This window comes from Macrosteles quadrilineatus, unplaced genomic scaffold, assembly GCF_028750875.1.
Source record: "Macrosteles quadrilineatus isolate MER2022 unplaced genomic scaffold, UCM_ALF_1.0 Scaffold_3__2_contigs__length_128488019, whole genome shotgun sequence".
Taxonomy (NCBI): domain Eukaryota; kingdom Metazoa; phylum Arthropoda; class Insecta; order Hemiptera; family Cicadellidae; genus Macrosteles; species Macrosteles quadrilineatus.
Window position 1 is genome coordinate 7,919,877 of NW_026542596.1, and position 25,202 is coordinate 7,945,078.

Genomic DNA, 25,202 nt, shown 5'->3' on the forward strand with positions numbered 1-25,202 from the left:
AACATATGACATGGAAGTTTTTTTCCTTTTAAAACTAAAAGGAATTTAGGAATATTTTTGAACATTTTAAAATAATTTCTTTTCAATATCTTTTGAAGTCCTATATTAGGATGAAATATCAGTGAACTATACCGTACCACACAAAGGCCCATGAAAATTCTCCTGTCAAACTCAAGTGTCGTTTCTGTCCTAAAATATTCATTGAGGAAATGGAACAGGTGAGTTATAATTGACAGAGCTATTGACTTCTGACACTTACAATAACAAATTAAGGATTTGACATTTCTCTTGTCTTGAATAATGGTGATAGGCTAGTTAGAAATGAAATAAAACATTTATTTGTCACACAAAATTTAGGCTACATAATTGTGGTACATCACTAGTAAACATATGACATTGAAGTTTTTTCCTTTTAAAATTAAAAGGAATTTAGGAATATTTTTGAACATTTTAAAATAATTTCTTTTCAATATCTTTTGAAGTCCTATATTAGGATGAAATATCAGTGAACTATACCGTTTTATCAATGTCTACAGTGTGTCCTAGCACATTGACTTTTACATACCAGGTTAAGCCAGCACTACACTATCCCGTTTTGCCGGTCCGGGCAAACAGAAGCCGTTTGGCAGGATGGTTAGAACTCATGGGTTTTAATGGCCACGGTCACTAAAGTTGAAAACACGTGCAGTTAAATGAGAGCAGCCACACCATCCCGTTGTGCCTGCTGTCGCTATCAACAGTGCACAGGATGTGATGCTCGCGCTCTTCACTCGAAGTATGTTGAGGTAGAACAGGAAGGTGTGACAAGGTAATGTGTTTGCGGTAAAAGCGCATCCATCTCAACCGCATCCTGCTTAACGGAATAGTGTGGCGCCGGCCTTAGACATCCTATTTGGGCCAACTGTAGGAAATCTGTATTCACATAGTATCCATGGTATCTCCAAGTGTTTTTTCATTTATTTGAATTTTTTTATTGTGATTTTCTCACAAAAACGCATAAAAAATGGAAAAATTTGAACGTATATAAGATAGTAAATATATATACATGCATATACAAATTTGAACGAATAGTGTTTTTGGCCTCTGGGGACATCAAAATAAAAAAGTAAATCGGTCCTGGGCTCAAGTCTTATCATGAGACTTGGTAATAGCTACTTCCCTACAGGGAAATTCGCTAAAACAACTTATTATTAAACGTTACACATTTTGTATCAATCATCCAAACTATCACATTGTAAAAAAAAACTAAGAGAGAAATCAAATCTCATTTAACTACGAATACAGAGTTTACAGAGTACAGAGTACCTATTTGAATACAGAGTAACTATGTGAATACAGAGTAACTATGTGAATGCAGATTTTCTACAGTTGGCCCATATAGGATGACTAAGGCCGGCCCACACTATCCCGTTTAGCAGGATGCGGTTGAGAAGGATGCGCTTTTACCGCAAACATATTATCCTGTCACACCTTCATGCTCTACCTCAACATACTCACATTCTAAATTTCATCAAAATCGGAGCACAGGGTTAGTCTGTGGCTCTGTACACACATACTCACACATACACAGATATCACTTCTAAAACCACTTTTTTGGGTTCAGGAAGACCCAAAACAAATATATCCTCACAAAACTCAAACTCGAAAATGATGACGAAATCAATAGGGTACTTTCTCCATATTAATACCGGTATGGGGGATGAAAGTAAAAAGAATTTAAATTTATCTAGTGTAAAATGTATTAAAAGTACTTGGGGTATCTGTCATCTTGAAACTAATAAGCTTTTGTATCAAGTTCAAATTTATGGAACTACAAAAAGATTTTACTACAAAAAAATGATCTATACCTACACTTATATGTTGTGTTGTACAATAAATACTACAAAACCCATCCAACAACAGCCTAGACATTTTCTTAGTTGTTTTTCAAGGAATAAATAAATATATAGTGTAATAGTAATATTTTTGTCCTTAACTTTAAAAGTAGGGTTAATGATAAAAGTTTAAGATTTAACCACTTAACCAACTATGTTCTTTTTAAAATTTGTTTTCAATTATTCAATAATCATATAATTTTACAAAATTTATAACCTTTTTTTTTATGATTCAAGTAGATACTGACAAAAATAAAGTTCTCTCACATTCACTTAGGCCTACTAATAATCTACCACACGACATTCTATGGTGAAGTTGTTACTTTAAGCCCTTAGCCCCGTTACTTTCATTGTAGGTAAAATACAACTAATAAACCACTTTAGGATTGAAGGTTTTCTTTTCCTTGTCATTCTGACATCGGAACATGATATGATGTATGTAAGATTTTGTTATAACGTTACTTGTGCAAAAAACTTTGCAATATATTTCTTTCTTGTTTGTTAAAAAATATTTAAAGTTTTAATTTATTTTCTCCCTTGTCCTATTATTTCTTACTATCAAAAATTCATGTTTATTCTAGTAAGCTAATTTTTAATAACTCGTTTTGCTTTTTCAGTGTCCTAAAAAGGCAGGGAAAAGAAAACCTTCCTACTTCAATCAGAAAGTGAGTTTGAGCTATACTTATTTTTCATTTAGCATGGTATGAATATAATTTTTAAAGATGCAAATATTTTTTATCTGCACTCTTAAGCTTTTTGTGAAGCTTATTACCGTACCAAAATTACCAGGTTCTTGAGCAACGTCTAGAAACTACTGTTAATACTATGGTCGCACAAGGAAGTTCTGTAGTACAAAAGAATCAAAATGAGCATTTTCCTAAGTATACCCAACCTCTGCCCAATGCCTGCTAACTCTGTGAAATAAACCTAAACTCTGGCTTATTCTGTGTGAAACACACCTGAAACCAATGCCAGATTAGCAGAGTTTTAGCGAATATCCCTATAGGGAAGTAGCTATTACCATAGGTGGCATGGTAAGACCTAGACCCGGGACCGATATACTTTTTCATTTTGATGTCCCTAGAGGCCAAAAACACAATTCCTTCAGATTTTTATGTATGTACATATATAGATTTATATACAGGGTGTTGAAAAGTCTTAACACACCCAAAAATAAATTAAATGATGTAAGATAAAATTTTGCAACTTCAACATATCATTATCATATGATGACTTTTCTAGCTTTTTGCAGGAAATCAAAATGTTGCCCCCCCCCCATTTAATTCTAGGGGGCAAAAAGTTTTCAAATGTAAAGACCCATGTTGTGACGGCTTTGGAAAATTTTTGATTCCATATTGACTTGATTTGGATTTGATAAATTGTCTTAAGAGATAGCACTCATGATGTCTTAATCATATCTTCAACAAACTCACTGATTTAATCTCAACATAGAAGTGACTAGACCTGGACACAATCGGGTCTGCATGTTGGCTGGCTTCATAATACATCTTTGTGTTCAATTTCAGCCCAGTTAGTTCAGTAGTTATTTCCTTCACTCACAAACACACAGACACCACATCTTCTTTATGATACAAATGTCAGTAAAATGTTGATTCTTTCGCAGATCTGGCATGAGCGGATACACACGCGGGAGAGGCCGTACATGTGCAAGTCCTGTCCCAAGTGGTTCCGTACCAAGCATCATGAGGTGCAGCACAGCTTGACAGCTCATTCAACCTCCAACACATCAACTACTAAGAGTGTACGTTTCCACATGTGTACTTATTGTGATAAAGTGTTTAGTGGTGAGAGACAACTCCACAAACACATGCAGAAACATACTAAGTGACTCTCATAGGTGAAATTATTTCAGGCACTTTTGGAATATAGTTCAGTAAGCTCACCTGTGAAATTTAGAGCCCAGTGCACATAGGCCTTCTGAAACGGAATGAGCTTCAGTTTTGAACTTGGGTGAAAATGATCTTTAATCTATCCTCAGTAGAAGTCCTATATTTGGACGAAATATCAGTTTAATTTCTTGTGACCTTTTTGTGTATCATTTAGCTCCAGGACTGAATACCTAGCACTATACCTATCCCTTTAAAAATCCAAGATTAGATAAGAAACGTTATTCTTTTGTACATTAGTTTTGATATATTAGCCTCTAAAATACTGGATTAATCGAAAATATTTTAAACTACCTGATCTATTGAGTGATCTTTGTTTAGAAGTATGCTACTAAAAATGTACTCGTTTATTTTTCACCTAAGAATCAAGAATTTATTACAACAAATTATAAACTGTACATTTTGTATAGTTGATGTCAACACATGAATGGGCAAAAAGTATCAATGCTCCTCTACAGTATAGTGAACAGTGGATATTATATTTATGAGGGCCTACAAGATATAATACAATGATACTATAATATTATACGGGAATTTAACATACCATGGACATCCAGTCAGGACACTAATATCAATGTCAGACATAAAAAAATTCACTTAAACTATAAAGAGGATGATTTTATAACCAGCAAAAAAGTTTACTTTCGAATAGCTTTAAATCAACACAGTATGCTTCAGCTGGCAAATTATTCTTGAGACTTTGTTAGTGTGACCAAAGGTCAGATGGACCTGAGAGCATCCACAAGCCAAGTATTTGATATTCTTGTGATATCTGTAAATGGTTTCTGAAGCCTGAAACCTAATAGTTTATCTCTAAACAGGGGCCTCTTGACAGATCAGGTAATAGAAACCATTTACAAAAATTTTTGTTGACTTAATAGCTTGCATGTCTTATCTCATTTGGGGTATTTTTGAATGAGATTGGTTCCTTAATCCTCAGCCTTTCTGTCAAAAATTGATTCTGAAGAGTCAAAAAGATAGTGTTTTAAGGTATTTGTTTTTAATTTACGGTATACACTGTGAATAGAACATCTTTGTTCTGCTTGGTTTACTATTGAATAACGGTGCATGTTTGTTTGGTGAGACAACTAATTTCTAGACATCAATACTTTTAATAAATAAAATCTCGATTGAAAACAGTTAACCCATTGGATCTAGTTTTCCTATTGTTTAAATTCTACATTAATGTATGGAATTAATATAGAAAATAAACAGTATCAGAAATCTGACACATACTTTTAGGAATTAGCTTATCAATAATAATTTATTATCTTGTGTTTTTATGCACTTAAATTTAATGTTTGATTTGTTTTTGTTTATACTGGTTTGTTTCTCCTAAACAAAATTAAGATAGCTTGTAATGCTGGCCCGTCACAAGGTTAATAATTGCTATTTAAAATAGTTTTAAAACGATTTTTTCACAGTTCCTTGTAAATAGATTACACAATCAATCTATTATTAAGTAACCATTTAAATTAAGTGTCTGGACCCTAGATGACCAACCCAAATGGGGGTTTTAAGCAAAAGAAAGAACATCTTTAGTTTTTTAATGAAATCACTCAGTATAACAGATTAATCTTTACCTGTTATAATGATTGATGTCAAATGTAAATATAGATTTAATATTTGATTTTCCATTGCTTCTCATGTGTTTTTAATGAAAAAGAAAGAGTAGGCTATTTTAAGTTTTTAAATGAAATATATATATAACTTATAACTTACTTCTAAACCTGTTAATGAAGGCTAGATTGATGTAAATATAGATATAAGATTTGGGTTTCCATTGGATCTCAGGAAACAAAGATGAAACATAGGTTTATGTTATTATGTTGTTTGTATTTTATATGCGTTCTCACTTTTAAATTAGGTACTATGTCTGTAGCAATCAGTTGTACAAGCTTCTTACATCTATAGGAAGTGTTAAATATATTTTGTCAATACGATAAAACCATAGTTTGTATTTTTCAACATTATACTTGTATATATTATGTGCAGTTTAATATAAATATTGTTTCTAACTATCTTTATTTACTATACAATTAATCTGTAGAACTCCCTGGATGATTTAGTGATGCTTATTTATATGATTATCCGTCATTTTGTGACTGCGACAATCCAAATTCCTATAAAACAAGTTTCAAGACACATAGCAAGGGAAGGCAACTCACAAAATTCACCCTTTATACTGAGTCATTTGCTTTTAGTTAGGCCTCTCACAAAGACAAGTAAATTCTGCATAACACCTAACCGAAATGATTCCAATCCTTGGTCTCCTGGCAAGAGAAGCAATACCTTGACTTGCGTTTACACCTGAGTTTACAAACAAAATTTAAGACTTGAGACTTGATGATGAAAAGTTATTTTCTTCTGTATGTATACCGGGTGCCCATAATACTTCTCTCCTGGTTAATTTTTGAACGCTGCATATATTCAAACGAGCATCGATACACGTTTATCTATATATCATCTATATATATATATATACATAATACGCTAAGCCGATTTTTGTGAACAGAACTCCTTCCTCATTTTTGGACCGATTTTGATGATTAAAGTGTCAAAAAAATGGCCCTTATCTGTAGTTTTGCGAAGTGTTTTTCATTTTTAACGAATTTCCCATATAGGGAATAAGCTATTACCGTAGTACTCATGGTAAGACCTGGACCCGGGACCGATTTAATTTTTGTACAGGGACTGCAATTACAAGTGAACAAATTCTTATCCATATAGCAAAGCTACGCTAATGTTAAGACAAACATTAATGCTCGGGATCTGTTATTGACTAAATTATTTTGGTTTCATGTGCTTTAATAGTAAGGTATTGCCTAAATTTATGCTTAAGTGAATTTACCAAACAACTCAGATTGGAAAGAGTACATTCAACAGCAGTATTCTGGTCAACTTTAGAAATTGACTATTCAGCATCCTCAGTCAAAGTTATCCATGTTAAAAGTGAATAATATAGGCTATTCTTTTATTTTTTTTATCCTGAACCATTCACTTGGGAAACAGTACAATTTTCACTTGGAATCTAATATTTTATTTGATATCTTTTGTGGAACAATTGACAAGAAAGGTAACACTCACATTCAATAACTTTATGTTTATTACAAAAATTATTTTTATACTAATGTGATGGTTGTTGGAAAAATTTGTAAACAAGAAAACAATGGTTAAAAACGTATATAATTGTATAACTTACAAATTGTTTATACATTTAACAACAACATACACTAATATGTACAAAAAACAACTCATAATAACAGTATTTTAATGTAAAAAAACTATGTATACCTAAATTAATACATGTTTTATAAGGGGGTTTGAAATGTAATATGTAAAACTGGTGTAATGTAACATGAAATTTTATTACTGAGATCTAATATAATTATAAACGTTATTATGAATCATTTTACATTTTTGCTTGATTTTGATTCTATGACTCTTCCTGCATTTACAGGGACAAAGTTAACCTGGAAAAGGCATACTCAATACTGCTGGAATTGTTTATAAAATAGTAGAAAAGACACTTTTTGCCTGTGAACTATATTTTTTGTCTTATTGCATGCAGCTTTAGTTTTAACAAACTAATTTATATAACAAAAAGCACAGAGCTGCACAATTGGCACACAGCTCAAAATTAACAAATTGTATGCCTTTCATAATTCTTTTCCTAACACATAAAACGTGAAAAAATGGCGATGATTTCTCAACTTTCATGGAATTTTGAAAAAAATACTCTTAGAGGAGAAATAATTTGTATAAATGTTTTTCAAAGCTTAAAAAAAACAACTTCCATAATAATTGTAAAAATTCCAAAACAAAAATAATGTTATTCTTCAAAAATGTGGATTGTTACTAAATTTAGAAACTTTAACCGAATTAGCAATCAGAAAGTGAACTCCAATTTCTAAATTTTTTTGTTCTTGTATGTACCAATAACAACTTTCCCGCACTATAGCAACTTAAATTTTACAGATTTTTATACATCAACCTAATGTAAGATGGCCATTTACCGTTTCAATTAGTAAACTGAAAAAATGTGTGATATTTGTTTGCCGAACAATATTGACTTTATTCCCATATTATATTTTCTGATGTAAATTGTCTGCATCAATGACTTACAGCAATCTTCTGAGAAAATCTTTTTTTCCTAAACCGTTTTTCAACAAACAGATAACGAGATAACAGTGTAAGTAGTCATATTTTAATACAAGTACCGGTACACTCACAATGAATCTCACAAATAGATATTTGTTACAAAAGGCTAGGCCAGATGAAACCATAACACGCAGCCTTTTTTATCCTTATGACAACCATATACTGGTTACCAGCTAGGAACCCTTTCTCAAGAGATGGATCATAAGTATTTAGGAAACACCAGGATTGGACTGAGGCTCATCAATCGCTGTCATCTTCATTACGACTTCTGTTGAGCGGCTGACGACTCTCCTCATCCGACCCATAGATCACATCTTCGTCAGAATCATTGATCATGGAAAAGGCGGGGTTGTCCTTCGTGATACCTGTTTCTGAAACAAAACGCCAAACATGGTAAAATTACGATATTTACACTTCAGTACGAGTGTTAGTATAGATAAAACACTATGAATTAGAATTAGACATATTTTTTTTGACATTCTACTGTTTGTGTACTGTTGTGTAGAAATGAAAATCAAGGGATAGAGGAAGATGGTATAATCTTGCTTGTAGTAGCGGTGGAAGTATGGCGGTATTTTTTAATGTCTGAGGTTACACTTGGGACTACTGGAATGGCTAACATGGTCAGGATTGGGGGACGAGATGGTCCAATGGTAGAGCGAGGTGCCTTGATCCCTGAGATCCTGATTTAAAATCCTGCTAATTACCAATAGCTTTAGTACTGTGATGATGCCGGGACACTCTAGGTTAGCATTAAGTATTGTGTAAAACGGTTTTGGCTAGGTTTGATATAAAATAACATCAAAATAAAAAAAAATAAATTAAAACTGGATTACGAATGGAATGTAGATAAAAAGTAGGTTCAAAAGAGTCTTGAATTAAAATCAAAACAAATATCTACTGGAGTTTACTAAAATAAGGTAACCTACCGAAGATAGTCTTCTTGCTAGGGGAGTAGACATAGGTCATTGTATAAAGGTAGAAGTTGAGTAGACCGTAGCAAGCCATGAACTGAGCAGAGCTGGCGTAGTTAGTGGACAGGTCAGCAACAAAGTTGTCTTCCAACACTCCTAGACCAAACCTTGACACGGTGATGGACATGCTGATAGACAACACGATCAGCATCAGAAGCGTCACAAACTTCAGTCGCATGTCTGCAATCACAATCAGTATGGCAGTGTGTCAATAACTAGAACTTAATGTCCACAACACCTTAGGTCTGTTCTACATGGGAAGTAAATACCCCCGCCTCAGCAAACCTGCAGACTAAGAAAATTTCCATTTGCCAAATTGGATTTTTACTAAAATATCACCATTAAAATGTCAAATTTATATACCCTATGTCAATTTAAATAAAATTAGTTTACTGAGTTGGGTTTGCTGCAATAGGGAAGGTAACAAATTGCTCTTATAATTAAATGTTGATAGTATAGTATGAAATAAATAAATTTTCTTACAGTCACCCGACAAAGTGACACTGCACTGATTATAGTACAAAAAGCTGCTTAATTACTTACTTTGCCGCACACTTTTAGCAAATTTCCCATATATTGAGTTTGGATACTGCAAGTATACAGTTTGTTTACGTGAACCCGACGTATCATTCAAATTGAATACTGTCAATAGACATTCCATTTAATTGAACTAGGCATACCATTGACTTAGGATACTGCAAATAGGCATTTAATATATGAGAAGCAGATGAAACATAGACTTTGGTTCCTGCAAGTAGACAATTTATTTACGTGAACCAGGCTTATATAATTGACTTTGAATACTGAAAATAGACATTCCATTTATGCAAACCAAATACACCATTGACATTGGATACTGCAAGTACCTATTTAATTTCATTTACGAGGAACAGATGTAGCATTGACTTAAGAAAAATTGGATTAATATTCTTGCTCCGCTCAATATTGCAAGCAGACAACTGCACTGTACACCTAGTGCAATGAAGTATGAACTACTATTGTCAACAATAGTAGTGCACAACATACGGAGTTAGTCAAGGTGAGACCAGTGAGCGTCAATGTCGATGTGTTGTGTGTTTGTGGCATGTGTGGTGAGAGGGATGGGGAGCTGTAGGTGGGAGCCGGGAGGGGGAAGGAAGTGTTCTGACACTGCGCTGTCCTAGTGACTCATTCCACAGATAACACAATGCGTGCTCATCCTCAAACTCGCTCCGTACAAGTTCATCCGGACCATAAACAATTCGTAAACAGTCTAACAGTCAGATAGCATTCATCATTTCACTTGTGTTTGCACTTGAAATGTAATGATTTTCTTTTGCAACAAACGTCACATTAAAAATATTTTGAACAATTTTTGTTTGAAAAAGATCTGTGCCCGTGTTCGCGCCCCCAACAACTGGCGCCCGTGGCTCATGTCCCCCCCCCCCCCTCTAGTAACATCCCTAGCGATCCGCTGGCAAGAGTTGATGACGTCTTTCCCGCTATAACTGAAGAATAGGGTATATATTCATAGCGAGAAAAACATCACGCTAGAAATAATGTAAACTCCGAAAATCTCCATTCCATAGTATTGACTTACCAAAGAATGGCATCGAGCGCAGTTCGCTGTAGGCTCTCAAGATAAGGCACAACAAGTATGTAATGTAGAGGCCCAAGAACAAAAAGAAGGTCATCTTGAAATTCTGTAAAAAAACCAACAAAATTACTAAAATACTCTTACGAACTATAACCTGCAATTAATTGCACTGTTGCTGTAATTATATTTTTTATAAATTTGTTGATCATCCGAAAAAGGTCATTTTATAAAGTCTGATCTTATAAGAATAAGAATATCTTTATCGTCATTAAATACAAACAAAAGTACAATAGACAACGTCAAAACAAATACAATCTTTCTATGGATTGGGTCTATTGTGTTGATAGAAAATAAGTTACAATAGGAATTGAAAAAAAAAAAAATAAACTAGGCCTATATATTAGGTATTTGGTATCCTAAAAATTCTTTTACTGAAAAAAAAAACTCTGTCAAGAAGCCAAACAGCCAATTTATTTTTAAATTTATTCAAGCTAAGCTCTTGAAACGATACAGGTAGCTTATTAAAGAGCTGAATTTGGAGGAATTTGTGGCTATTAGTTGATTTTGATAATCTTACCATCACCATCGGAATATCTAGCTGGTTACTTGTTCTAGTATTATAACTGTGAAATTCATTACGTTTTGGGAATGATGAAAGATTTTCTTTAACAAATAGAAAATTTTGAAAAATAAATATACATGGAAGAGTCATTATTCTGTGTTTGATAAAGAAAGGTTTGCTGGTCGTTCTGCGTGGTATATCAAAAATTATTCTTAGTGCTTTTTTCTGCTATGAGAAAACCTTTCTGGCTCCAGCGCTATTAGCCCACAGAATGTTTCCATACAGAAGATGAGAGTGGAAGAAACTGTAATAAGCAGTAATGAGCATACTATCCGAGACACAACTCTTAAGTCTTCTCAACAAAAAGCAGACTCGGGAGATCTTAGACACAACATGCGTAGTGTGGCGTTGCCAGGTAAGCTTTGTATCCAAATGTATGCCTAAAAGTTTCACTGATGACAGGATATTTGAACCTTCTAAGTGTTTTAGCAAAAAGCAAATCCGCTCAGTTTTCTCATGATTTAAGGTAAGAGAGTTATACAATAATATTGTAGGTTAAACTTATTTAAACCCCGTCCTGTATATTGTGGAGTCATGAAAAGTATTGTACCTAACCCCCTGTATATTGTCGGGTCAGGTAAAATCTTTGCACAACATTCACCTGCGTGATGTAAAAACGCTCTTACTACACTTGTAATGTAAATAGGCTATTACCTCACTTGTTAAATGAGTTTCCAGAAACAGCTATACCTACTGAGGACAGTTGTTCAATATGGCATCACACCTGACACCAGAACAACAGTGGGCTCTATAAGTAGCCTAGCGTATCTGTGAGTACAACAGGGCAAATTAGAAATTTGATGCCATATCTAGCTTTAAATGGACAGTGGACACTCTAAGTGGCCTATAGATCGCAGAGGGTTAAGTTTAAGTTGATAATTGTTTTAAAGCTAAAGTTAACATAACTTAATAATGTTTTTTTAACTATAATTAGTTTTTAGTGAGTTTCCCATTAAGAGAATAAGCTCATACTGTAGGTCTCAAAGTGAGAATTAGACCCAGGATAACTTACTTTTTCTTTTGATGCCAAAAACACTATTTGTATGAATATTGAATAATTTTAGTATCTAAACGATATTAAAAACATATATAAAAGATCATATTTAATATGATCCAATATTTAAAAAAATTAAGTTAAAATGTGTAAACCTACATCCATTTAGGTTTGGGAACCAGTTTGGATTATTGGGATTACGGATTATGGATTATTAAACCCCCGTTGGTTTAAGGGGGGAATATGGGGTTTTCTTAATTTAGACAGTAAAAACATGAAACTTGACTTTCCTGTCCAACCGTTTTAAGACCTTAAAAAGCCAAAAAATTAATATGTTGGTGTTGCCACGCTTGTTTCGCTGCGTCCTTTACACTTTTATCACCTTTTCTGCAGCAGCAAACTTAAGTTCTTTTAACCCTACAGTTTTTCAAATCGGGAATATCTGACCTTTTGAGGAAATAATCTAGTGAAAATCCAATCAGGCAAATGGATATTTGCTTAGTCTGCAGATTTGATGCGGCAGTGGTATTTTGATTTCAAAGCGATACCGGTATGCAAAACATACGTAGAAATAAGATGTGTCCAACTGGTAGCTGTAGGTCGGGTCGAGATGTTCGTTATACTTCTGCCATGTAGCCATTATGACAGCACACAACCACACGGGACCCACAATCAGTAGCTTGGGCAGATAGAACGTCAGCAACCGCCTCTCATTCTACAACAGTATATCACATTAGCCTAGTATTAAAATAAATAATGGATAAAGATTTGGAGCTTCTTTTCTTGCAGTAGCAGCAGTATGACACAGTATAATTCTACAACTACCATTTTGTATTTACCTATTTGAGGTTTGTCTGAAAATTAAGGTCTCCAATGAGCTCCTTAAGTTACCAAGCTAACAAATTCAAATCTGTCAGTGACATCTGCGTTACTTCCCTGGCTACTATTTCAGCTGATCCCCAACCAATGTCACAATTAGTTTTGTCTTAAGCAGCTCGTTGGAGACATTGATACACAGGCAACCCTCGTAATTGGATTTTCCCTTTGTTGTATTGTTATTATGATACAAAACTTGAAAATTAAAAACATACTAGTGTCCCTGTTGCTCGAAATCGAGCAATTGCTAAGTAGGCCCACAGTAGTACTACAGGTGTTATTTTAAAACAAATATAACAGTCATAATTTTTTATGACATTAAAAGATTCGACTCAAAGATTATGGAATACTCAAGATGTACATAACAGATCAATATAATCAACATTTCTTGTAAATATCTTATCGTTTTTCAAAAGCTGATCTTGTTTTTTATATTTTCTACAAATAGCCTTACTCATAGCCGCATTAGATTGTCCATAATAACGATTACAAAATTAAAAAAGAAAAAAAATATTTCTATTTCTTCTCCTTGGTGGTGTTCTATGGCTTTCCTATGTTTCCATAGTTTGAAAATCGGCTCTTTCAATGATTACTAAGAAATGTAGCACAGTGTTAATTCAGTTTTCTTTTAAGTAAATCAATTTATCCAGGCTCTAGTTTTCTCCATCGTAATATTTACGCCAACCCAAATTCTAATAGTAACTATTTCATTTCAACCAAGTAAGTAAATGTTTGTAGCAAACTAACTGTTACATTAGCAAACTTATTGAATGTTTACAATTAACATACGTTCTTCTTTTCGCTTTTAATTTCTGACAACAGCTGGAGTTTCATAACAATTTTTGTTTCCCATGTTAATCTTATGGAGAAATACGAAACTTTAAGGGACCCAGGGCCTCGCCCTCTAATTATTTCCCTAAAAAGAATGTTTCCTGCACAACTTCACGCTACGCTCTTTCCAATGACACCAAGAACATGTAAATCGGTTCAGTAGTTTCGGAGGAGTAATTGTCACAAAATACCTGCTTGCGTATTAAATAAGTATAGATAATAGTAATAACTCATTCACTACAGCAATGGTGCCAACTGCTGTCTATATTTAGGCCTAAAAAGGATGTTTGTACAACGGGTTCTAAAGATGTATTATCAATATTTATGTTGGGGAAAGCAATTGTTTTGTTTTTGGTGGAAAAGTTAATATAATTAGTTTTAGAAATATTTAAAATTAAATTATGCTCAATTAAAAACCTTTTATTAATGAGTTCTGAGTTTGCCACATATACTCCTCCAATATCCTCCAAATTCTTTCCTGATATCTTTAAGTGTAAATCATCTGCATAAAGAATTATTTTGCTCACCCTTTGATTTACTTGTGTTTGGTTCAAACCGTTGATGTAGATTATGAACAATAAGGGTCCCAAAATTGACCCTTGAGGTACACCTTTTTTCTGTTATTTTTGTTGTACAGTTTTTGTGAGAGTGTGTTACTTCTACGAGCTCTGTTTTCTATATATGACTGAAACCAATTATAAGAAATTTTGGTAATTCCCACATTCTTTAGAATTTCCAACAACTTACTGTGGCAAACACTATCAAATGGTTTTTTAAGGTCTATAAAGATGTCAATACATGTTTCACCTTTATCTATTGAATTTAGAATGTCTCATAGATTTTTTAGAATGTTGAGAAAGTTAACTGGGGGTGTCCAGACTTTATCTTGCTTGCTCATCTTAAATTATTAAAATGGCTGCCATTTTGATTAGGGGTTTGATATTGACCTCTGGTTTGCACCATTCAATTAATTTCTCTTGATAAAACCTTTAAAATGAGGGGTCAAATGATAGGTGTTTACATTTGAAAATTTGGGGCTCCCCCCAAAATTCCCAATTTGGGGCTCCCCCCAAAATTCCCAATTTGGGGCTCCCCCCAAAATTCCCAATTTTGGGGGCTGGGGTCAAGTTGTAACGTTGATGAAAAAGTGCAATTTCTTATGTTGTAAATATGTGCCGAGTTTGGTTTTCCTAATGCAACACGTTAAAAAGTTAACTGGGGGGTTCTAGACTTTTGCCTAACCCTGTATATGTGAGGGTGGGGTAGGTTGAACCTGGAGGCATGTCTCGTGTCATGGCTGTGGAAATCTGACTGGTGGTGATTTCTTTTCAGCATACAAGATTACTTCCTTAATATACAGGGCAGTTGCTGTTAGAACTATCAGGGTTGTAAATGCTTCCCTACATTTGCTATCTCTGTATTGTAGACCAGACATGGTCCTTACAGCTCTTTTTTGCAAGATAAGTATGCGTTTGAAGTTGCCAGCTGTAGTGCCCCCCCCCCAGACTATCAGACCGTATCTTAGGTGGGATTCGAACAGAGCATAATAGGCAGTCATTACTGTGACCTCGTCACTCAATATATCTTTTAAGACAGCGGCAGGAGTTAAGTTCCTTCTCCCCATAAACAATTGTACTACAGGGCTATTCAAAAATATGGACCCAGTTTCGGGACCTTGTATCTCGAAAAGTATAAATCGGAAACAAATAAGTTTTACACCAATGGAAAGAGAAAATTTTGAAGCTTTATTTGCACTGATTATAAATGCTCAATGTGTTCCCCCTGTGCTGCACAGCAAACATCTAAACGATAGCCGAATTAGTCCCACATACGTAAGCAACCTGTTTATTTTTATTGAAAGAAACTAACTAGCTCACTGTCTATTTACAATCACATGGTTTATAATTAATTAAATCATGTGTATGATTGTTTTATCTTGAATCAGTTTCTGTAAACACAGTTAATAATAAAGTTTAACAACTATTAATCAATTATATTTTCTTTCTTTATTTAAACATTTTATTTTACTTTCACATCCAATTTCTTGAAATTGCCTAAACTATGCTATGAGCTATGCTTTTTCTAGTCGGCGGTTTAATACCAAATTCGATGCGAAAAGCCTGCTACACTGTAACAGGAGACTCATGTTTTGCAAACTCTGTCACACAGAAAATCAAATGGCATGGTAGGTATAGCCATCTTACTACTAATGGTAAAACAAAATGGCTTCCCACTGTTGAAATAACTTTGTCTGCCGTTTACTGAACTACGGAAAAAAACTTAGAAATTTTCTCTTTTTGATGGTGTTAAGTTTATGTCTACCCGATTTATACTTTTTCAGATACAAAGTAATGAAGTTATGTCCATATTTTTGAATAGCCCTCTAAATTTAAGCCTCACCTGTCTCAGCCCGTGGTAGATACACAACCAAAACAACAACAAGGAACAAAGGAACGAAGCCTGGAACAAAGCGTCCAACATGCCAGGGATCCATGAATCCATCAGGAACGTCAATGCAAATATAGGGTCTGAAATCAAACTTTACATTAATTAAACATCAACATAGCATACAGACTTGGTGGCAAGAGGATAAGTAAAAGGAACCACAAATCAATTTGTTTGTTAGTTATGGGACTGACCTTTTTCTTTTTATTTTCCTTTCACAAATACAAATTGAATTACAATTAATTATTATTTTTATTTGCGCCCGACAAATGGTATTAACCCTACTTGGCTGACTACTTGGAGGGTGAGTCAAAAAATTATTGACAACTATCAGCCTGCATGGTCTGGTATGTATTTTACTTTGGTTACTTTAATAATTTTCAACTTAACAATCTGGAAAACTTAAAAGAAATTTATTGTTTATTATATTTATTTATATTTAGTCCAGTAAATAGAGACAAAAATAGGGGGGTTAACTTACAAACGGTCCGGTAAGTCTAATTTTTTTATATGTTGTCTAGGGTGGTAAGTAGGTGTTTAAAATGAAAAATGCACAATTCTTCCCCCTCCGTGCCCGCCACCATATTGAAAAATCGAAAAAAAAACTGTACTTTCTAGAGATTTTCGCCTATATCTCCGTTTTGGTGTGTTTTAGCGAAAGATATGTAATGTCAATGTTGTAGACAATTAAATTTCCTATAATATATGTATAACAATTTGGTTCTAAGACTTATGGATACAAAAATATTAATTTTTTTTACAATAAAACGTCACATTTTTTTGTTATTTTGCCAAATCTCTATTAGTCCAAGCAAACTAAAAAAAACTGACACAGGGGATGATAAAAAAATTGCAAGAAAACGTTTTATGGTTTTATTTTGTAGTGTTGGGTCTGTAGAGTGACATACTAAAAGCTGCCAAAAAAAGGTCTACAGGAAACCTCCTAAAATCACGATTAAAACTGAATAGCGGCTTTTCCCAACATTGGACAAATTTGAAAAAAGTATATCACATGCATTTATTCAAAGTTTTTTGAGTTATTGACTTGGGACGACCACCAATGTTTGTTGGGTGGGTAGTACTTCATTTCGAAAGGGAACTCATTTTTTGCCGCCATCTTGGATCTGCCATATTGGATATAAATAAAAGAAATGCATGTAATGATAACGTTGTGACACATCATTATAAACAAGATTTTCACCCTGATTTCAATACCGAAATCCGTTTTTAAATATCTGTTTACTTTTTGAAGATATATTCAAACGAAAACTCTCTCCCATACATTTCTTATGGACCATTCGTACTTTGAAGGTTTTTAAAAACCATTTTTCTTATATCTCCAGTTCTTATTAACGCTTGCAGTTCAGTCTAGCCTTTAAATATTCTGTGATGTAAGCGCTTTCATTTGACCTATTGATCATTCAAATTGAACGAGTTAGCATGGAGATAGGATCCCCAAAACAATATTAAATTTAACTTTTGTAAATATTTTTTATTAAAAGATTTATATCTCGCGTTGTTAATACGTCACCAAGTTCGTTGTGGTCTCAAATTACTCATTTATTGTTTTGCTTTAATTTTATTAATCATATAATAAAATCTAACAAATTTAAAATGAGCAGAGTCCCTTTATTTGACATAAAATTATTGTTATTTTGAAATTTGTCTTTAGTTAAATAGTTATTTCCCCAATTACAAATCTATATAATTAACACGCTACATGAAACTTTGTCGGTTATAGACTAGTAAAATTGTTGGTTAACCTAGAAGTAATTGTAATATAATTTCTGTCAATGGATTCTTTTGTAAAAATGGCTGAAAAAAACGATGGTGAAAAGTCTACCACTCTACGGAGGTGCGTTGGCCTTGCATGAAAGGTTTTTCAAAATGGCTACCGGAAATATTTATGTTTTTAGCCAATAAGTCCTAAATTATTACAGGTAGCTTAAATAAGTAAATGAGTAAATTTTAAAGAATTAAATTATGCATTCTTTGGTATATAATAAGTTAAGTTAAGGTAAGTACTTACATTCTTACAAGAAAATAATGTTGTCAAACAATTTTAATAGTTTATTGTAATTCAGGGAAATTTTGAGTTATGGATTTCAACTTGGCAACAATGATTGTTTTGTTCCAGCTGAGAGTTCTAATTGTTATTGTTAATATTTCAATATGTTTCATGAGTTTCAAGTTAATCCCCCTTAGTATGACGATTGTAAAATAGAAAAATGAATATCGAAACCTGTTTTATTTGTGAACAAATTATACACGACAGTTGTGAGGTGTCATATCTCACTGAAAAAGGAATTGAAGCAATACACCGACCTGTAAGGCAAGGAAAATAACTGAATTCCATGTAATTGTTGGTCAAAAAGTTCATAAAAAATTTAGGGCATAGTTTATTAATTTCTCCATTCAGAAAGCCTGGATGATACCAGTTGTTCCCGTTCGACACATTTTAGTGAAACCTATTTTGATTTCAAAAGTAATTGTTTTTTGTACTGTAATGCTTCTACTATGATTATATAAACTTACTGTTATACAGCATAAGGAGGGGTAGAAGAACTGACATCCACTTCTGCTCAATGGACCAATCGTGGACTGAAAACGTCCTCAGCGTAATTGAGAACCAGCACTGAAAAATAAGGTTAAGATGAACATCAGTGATTGCTGAACGTAGGAGCTAACAAACCGGAGTAATACTAAGCTACATGACCACCATCAACTGTTCGCTACCAGCTATCACAATGCTCTGTTGTGTATGGTCTACTGACACGGTAGTGAATTTGAACCAAGCAGCAACAAAAAGCTGTGATACACAATGGAAATTGTCTACAGTTATGCTTATGTTTTAGATTTATAAATAATTTGTGATATTGTGGGAATATTTTGGTAATTTACTTTTAGCGAATTTCCCATATAGGGAATAAGCTATTACTGTAGTACAAAGTTATAAAATTTACCAACAGGGTGCAGCACTATAATTTTTTATTTATTCATTTATGAAAACAGCTAATTTGAACCAAGCAGCAACAAAAAACTGTGATACGCAATGAGAACTGTCAAATTAGGATTTATGTTTATGTTTTTAATTTAATGAATAATTTTGTCATATTTTGCGAATTCAATAATTTATTTTTCTCTATTATTTAGGTGATGAAGTAGCAGAACATTATGGCTATAGTAGATATGTAAATACTGGGTACCGTAAATTTAAAGAAGCAAATTTGATCAAACTGTGCCTCTCTCCATTGCAAAATAGCTTGAGTATAACTGCAATAAGCATTTATATTTATATGCCAATCAGGTACGAAGGACGGGTACTCTGCTAGTATATATATATACTAGCTGTGTACCCGTTCTACGCACGGGGATCTTATAGTATCAGTTGAAACCTTCTTATATAAAGAACAGTAGTTGGTTTGCATATTTTCAGATATGCTGGCCAAACTATTTATTATACATAACTTCATTTTATGTCGTTTGTTGTTGTTCCGGATCGGTATGACAATCAATAAAAGGCTAAATTACCTGTGTCCGCCGGTCGATCCTAATGTATCCTATTACAGGAGATGCATTTCGGCGAAATTAAATCGCCATCATCAGTCCTAATATAAGGTCTTGAGCTTCCCCATTAGGTGCATCTTGGAGTTTTTGAAACACATACACGAACTGTACACTTATACACATAACGAATAAAACATAAATACACGGTAGGCCTACTTTTATTTTTACTATGGACGGACAAGTAGACGCGCGTCGGTCGTGTGCCGAGTCTTGACTGAAAACGCTCATTTAAAAAATGTAAGTTTCCCAGCAATATACAACACTGATTCAAGGTCTATTTCCCGGTTATCAAAACTCAAGAACAATTTTATGCACAAAGAATCTCTATTTTCATTTACTGTTACCCTACAAATTATTGCACTTGCGATTAATTAAATCCGTTATGTAAGGAAAAACGTTTTTAATCTTAATTGGTTTGGATTTGCTTTCAAAACGTGATCGGAAATGGTTGCGGTATTTGTAAACAACATTCAATGTAAACATATCAGTGACAGCTAGAAGAAATAATCTTGATTTGAACAGCTGTTCGTTATTTCATAGAAGAATATGTGCTAAACATTGGGAGAAAACTTTACAAAAATCACACAAAATTGGGTTTTTAAACGTCCGTCATTTTATTTACAAAGTGGTGACGCCATATTTTAATGGCTAAAGACAATCTCGCCAATCCAGTGAATGCATTAAAATGATTTGGAACTTGATAGGTACTCTCATTTTTCAGGAGTAGGCCGCGTAAAATGGCTCTTGGGTCGTAACAGACTGGAAGACAGACAGAAATTTAGATGAGACTTGTTTCGGTTTCTCTAATGTATAACACGTAAAAATAACCTAAAAGTTTATGATTCTGAGCAATGTACAGACAAAACTCTAATTTTATTTATATGTGTCCGTTAGCGCGATAACTCGAGCAAAAATGATCCGATTTTGATGAAATTTAGTACAAACCTGTAAACTTGCATTTATTTGAACGAGTTTGCAAACCAGCATGATCGGACTATGGGAAGGGGGGTTTATGGGGGGTTTTATGGGGTAAAAATAGGTTTTTCCCATTTTTTACCCTAAAAACACAAAATTTCACAATTTATTTCTAAACCATTTTGTAGAGCTTAAAAAAACAAATAATTTAGTATATTGGAGCGTTATTATGCGCCTAATGGTTACGGATAAAATTCCAAAAAATTGTAAATTTAAAATTCCCATGTTTTTCTAACGGAGAATAAGTCAACTGTTGTAGTTTGCTTGTTTATGAACATATTTTGATCAAATTTAGAAAATACATTAATTTCTTACTAAACTACATAACATTTTACAACAACAAACACTTTTTTGCCCTCCCTGTTGCAGCAAATCTAGGCTACTTGTTAAACTAATTCTATTTAAAAATAGGGAATAAATGTGATTTTTTTTAAGGAGACACTTTAGTGTAAATCCAATCAGGCAAATGGAAATTCGCTAAGTCTGTAGGTTTGCTGTGGCAGTGGTATTTTCTATTGTTTAGGTGCAGTGGTTTCTACCACAACAATAGAAAAATACCCCCGTTATTATGGCGTTATTATGGCTATGGTAGATGTGTTATACTATAGCATACCATAAATTAAAAGAACAAAATTGTTTCAAACCGTGTCCTCTCCCAATGCAAACGCAAAGCACGAGTATAACTGCAATAAGCATTTCATACTTATATGCCATCCCTGCACATAGGACGGGTACTCTGATAGTATTGTAAATGTGAAAGTTTGTGTGTTTGTTTGAAGTTCAATAACACATTAACTACTGGTCGGATTAATCTGAAATTTGGTATGATAGCACTCATTCCCGATTAACCTATAGGCCTATTCTTATCTCAAAAATCCTTTCGGGCTCCGCCCCACTGGCTATGTAGTTTCCCATATTAACCTTATGAGTATCTATATATTTAATTCCGTAAGCGAAGCAGTCCCCACGAAATATCTAGAGCTAGGAAAAAGGTAGCATGGCTGTTGAGGATTAGTTATAATTTGAATTAAGCAGCAACAAAAAGCTGTGATACACATTGAGAACTGTCAAATAGGATTGTTTATGATTATGTTTTTAATTTAATAACTGATGTGTGTTATTGTGCAAATGTTTGATTATTTCCTTTTTTCTATTGATTAGATGCAGTTAGAACATTGTGGCTATGGTAGATGTGTTATACTATAACATAGGCCTACTGTGTAAATTTAAAGAACCGAATTGTCCTTCCTCATTGACGGAAAGTAAATAAATGAAATGTCTTATAACAGTTAAAACATATATTTACGCTTATACTGTTACTCACAAGACGGTAAATATACATAAAAGATGGTAAGTGAAGGTCGGTTTTGATTGGACACTCCAATCATCATCAGACCCAATAGGCGAATGACATTTATTTTATTTACTTTCTGTAAATTTAATAACACGTACAATGCTGATCAAGAAGTTATTTAGTGAAGCTAGCCTTCCCCATTGCAAACGCAAAGCTCGAGTATAACTGCAATAAGCATTTTATACTTATACGCCAAACCCGTACGAAGGACGGGTGCTCTGCTAGTATGTTATATTTAGTAGTTAGTTAGCTGAGTGGTTATAGTGCTTGTATAACACTAAAGAAGGTTGACAGTTTGATTCTAAAGAAAGTCAGAACTTTTTTGTTCAAAAAGAAGGTTGACAGTTTGATTCTAAAGAAAGTCAGAACTTTTTTGTTCAAAACTAGATCCAGCTCTCATTCATTGTTCAAAAATCAAAACTACTGTAGATCCAACTCTCCTTGATTGTTGTGCCTTTAATAAATGGTCCTCAATACACTTTTTAAGTGAAGTTTTCACTTATCATATTCATCCAGGTACATTCTCTTAAAAAATGAATTGATCGATTGATCATAAAATGAAAAAAGAACAGTGGTCATTAACCTAGGTTTAATATTAAAAATAAGGTAATATCTACTTGAGAAAATTTGCCAAGAATTTGACAACTTCATTGTGTTATGACATATAAAAAAAACAAATCTTTGTGTTCCATTTTGCAGTGGACTCAAGTACTGATAGTGCCAGCGGGGGTTTTTTTTTTATTGGACTTGGATTTAAATAAAAGCTTGTGTTGGAAATATTTTTGCAAAATTTTTTTCTGTAAGTTCATATACTAATTAAATCAACAACAATTCATTTGGCTAGAAAGTGTTATGCAACAGGAGTGCTAATTATTGCATATTTGTTAACTGTTTCTTGTGCCTTTTATAACTACATATTTAAAAGTTTTTATTTACCGTAACTCCAAATGTGGCCATGAGGAAAATAAGGCGAAACCACATCTCGATCTGAGTAAACCCAGGATTGTAACTCTTGAACTGAAACAAACAAAGAGAGATTAACACTTGTGGTGGATCCTAAGTTTAACAGAAAATTGAACCATTTGTTTGTCACAGTACAAGGGAGTGTCTTCTAATTAGCTGTGTAGGTGACTTGTGCTGGCCGGCCAACTATGTTAAATGTCTACCGTGTTATGTATGTGTATTTAAGAAAATTTGACAACATTCAATGAATCGAATATTTTAACATTCATTTTGAAAATGACTACTTAGTAGTCGAAACTAGTTAACGGAAGTTCGACTAAGGAATTGTGGGTGTCAAGGTACGTAACCTGTTATAATTGATAACCAATTCTGGAAGGCTTCAACATGAATAAAGAAGTAAAGAAGAAGCAATATTTGATTAATTTGTTAGCCCCAAAAGTATTCCATGATCTAAGAATTAGTTTAAGCCTATCCAACACTGAGGATCAAAGTTATTATGATTTGTGTGAAACTTTACAGCTATTACTTGAACCTGAAGGTAGCATCATCGTGGAACAACACAAGTGTGACTCTGTTAGTAGCTTCGCCAAAGATCTCAAAACCTTAGTCATTAAATGTGATTTTAAATGGGGTGGCCAAAATATTATGCATCTCAGGTCCACTTGCAGCAGCAGCTTATTTCGGGTATTCATATGATGGAAAATTGTTGTCAAAATTAATTAAAATTTACAAAAATAAAACTTTTAACCAATGTCTTGAAATACCTAGTGGTTTTGAACAGATCAAAAGCGAAACAATGAAAATCCAAGAATCAAATTTGGGTTCTAAAGTGGAAGAACAATATCAGATTAGAGGAAAGAAGAACGCAGGGTATTCACAAGGAAGAAAGGGTGGGCACTTAGCCTGTTTCAGGTGTGGGGGAAACTATCACATTAGTACCTGCAAAATTCCTGCAGACATAAAGTGTTGGAATTGTGAGAGAAAGGGACATCTCAGCAAAGTTTTTTGGAGAAAGAAGCAAAACATGCCACAAGCTGACGATGCCTCACCTTATGATGAATATGAAGATGAAGGTGAGTGTCAAAATCCACCATTCATGTCAATGTTATCCATTGTAGATAGGCAGAATAAATTTAGACAATTATCTAAACTCTCAGATGCATATCAACCAGAAATGATGAACAGGACGGGGAAAATATGTTAGAATGCACCATTGACGACAAGCGTAACTTCTTTTGAGTTAGATATCGGTGCTGCGGTCAGCACTATACACTTGCATCTGTTTAAACAATTATTTCTAGAAAATATTCTTAATAGAACAAGAATGCCATTAAGAACATATACAGGAGAAGTAATTCGCCTGATAGGCTTTGCAACTGTCAAAAATTGTTATAAGGATCAAATATCAGTGGGAAACCTATATGTAATTCCTGGAAATGTAGACAGAGTTTTCGGAAGGGAATGGTTAAAGTTGTTCAAAATTGAGCTTCAGAAGGAGAATGATCACTCAAGTAAGCAAGTTGGATACGCAGTGGAAAACAAGACATTGACAGAAGGCCGGAACACGATAGGAATGGATTCAAACCCTTGACGCTCGACCAGATTGCAAAAGAGGCAAAGGTTCTATTGGCCACAAAGCGACAGGCGATAGCTGAGGCCAGAGAAATCAGGATGAGGGAACTAGAAAGACTTCAGCGGAACAACAAAGTTAATGACAAAGTCTACGATATCTACTCCACTCCAGATGGGGTAGGCATCAGACCTTCTAGAACTAGCCCTGTCACCAATCCTAGATCTCTTATGTGCTCCAAGAACAGCTACCACTCGTCCCTTCAGAGTTCTGAAAACTCTCTGGAGGAAATCAAAAGCATACGAGAGGTTAGGCTGAGGGAATGTGAGAAGTTACGTAAGGTTGTGGTGACCAAGACGCAGCTGGACAAAGAGAAGGCTGCTTTGGTGTATCAGGTCGATCTGTTTAAGGACAAGCATGAGGATTGGGAGGAACAACATCTTCAGTTATTGAGAGATCACAAGGAGACCTGCTGGAAGTTTGAACAGACCAAGCGGAGCAAGACCAAACTGC

At 34.0% G+C, this 25,202-nt stretch overlaps 2 protein-coding genes across 4 annotated transcripts in view; one reads left to right on the forward strand and one right to left on the reverse strand.

The window, feature by feature from the left end:
- Nucleotides 1–139: 139 nt before the first annotated feature.
- Nucleotides 140–5,741, forward strand: LOC128990069 (zinc finger protein mnm-2-like). Of its 2 annotated transcripts, XM_054412299.1 has the most exons (3): nucleotides 140–218; nucleotides 2,492–2,539; nucleotides 3,499–5,741. In XM_054412299.1, the coding sequence occupies exons 1-3, from the start codon at nucleotides 210–212 to the stop codon at nucleotides 3,721–3,723; spliced, it is 282 nt and encodes a 93-aa protein (XP_054268274.1). In that variant the 5' UTR covers nucleotides 140–209; the 3' UTR covers nucleotides 3,724–5,741. The 2 variants fall into 2 exon arrangements, with proteins under 2 accessions (XP_054268274.1, XP_054268275.1); XM_054412300.1 differs by lacking the exon at nucleotides 2,492–2,539 and having other exon boundaries at nucleotides 142–218.
- A 1,363-nt stretch (nucleotides 5,742–7,104) lies between these two features.
- LOC128990921 (transmembrane protein 181-like) overlaps nucleotides 7,105–25,202 on the reverse strand; it is a 40,999-nt gene continuing 22,901 nt past the window's right edge. For both annotated transcript variants that reach the window (XM_054413581.1, XM_054413582.1), the window contains 7 exons: nucleotides 23,093–23,173; nucleotides 18,796–18,895; nucleotides 16,216–16,343; nucleotides 12,674–12,823; nucleotides 10,496–10,598; nucleotides 8,872–9,096; nucleotides 7,105–8,313 (listed from right to left, as the gene is read on the reverse strand). In XM_054413581.1, the coding sequence (XP_054269556.1) occupies nucleotides 8,183–8,313; nucleotides 8,872–9,096; nucleotides 10,496–10,598; nucleotides 12,674–12,823; nucleotides 16,216–16,343; nucleotides 18,796–18,895; nucleotides 23,093–23,173 (918 nt within the window). In that variant the 3' untranslated portion in view covers nucleotides 7,105–8,182. The remainder of the gene's footprint in view (nucleotides 8,314–8,871; nucleotides 9,097–10,495; nucleotides 10,599–12,673; nucleotides 12,824–16,215; nucleotides 16,344–18,795; nucleotides 18,896–23,092; nucleotides 23,174–25,202) is intronic.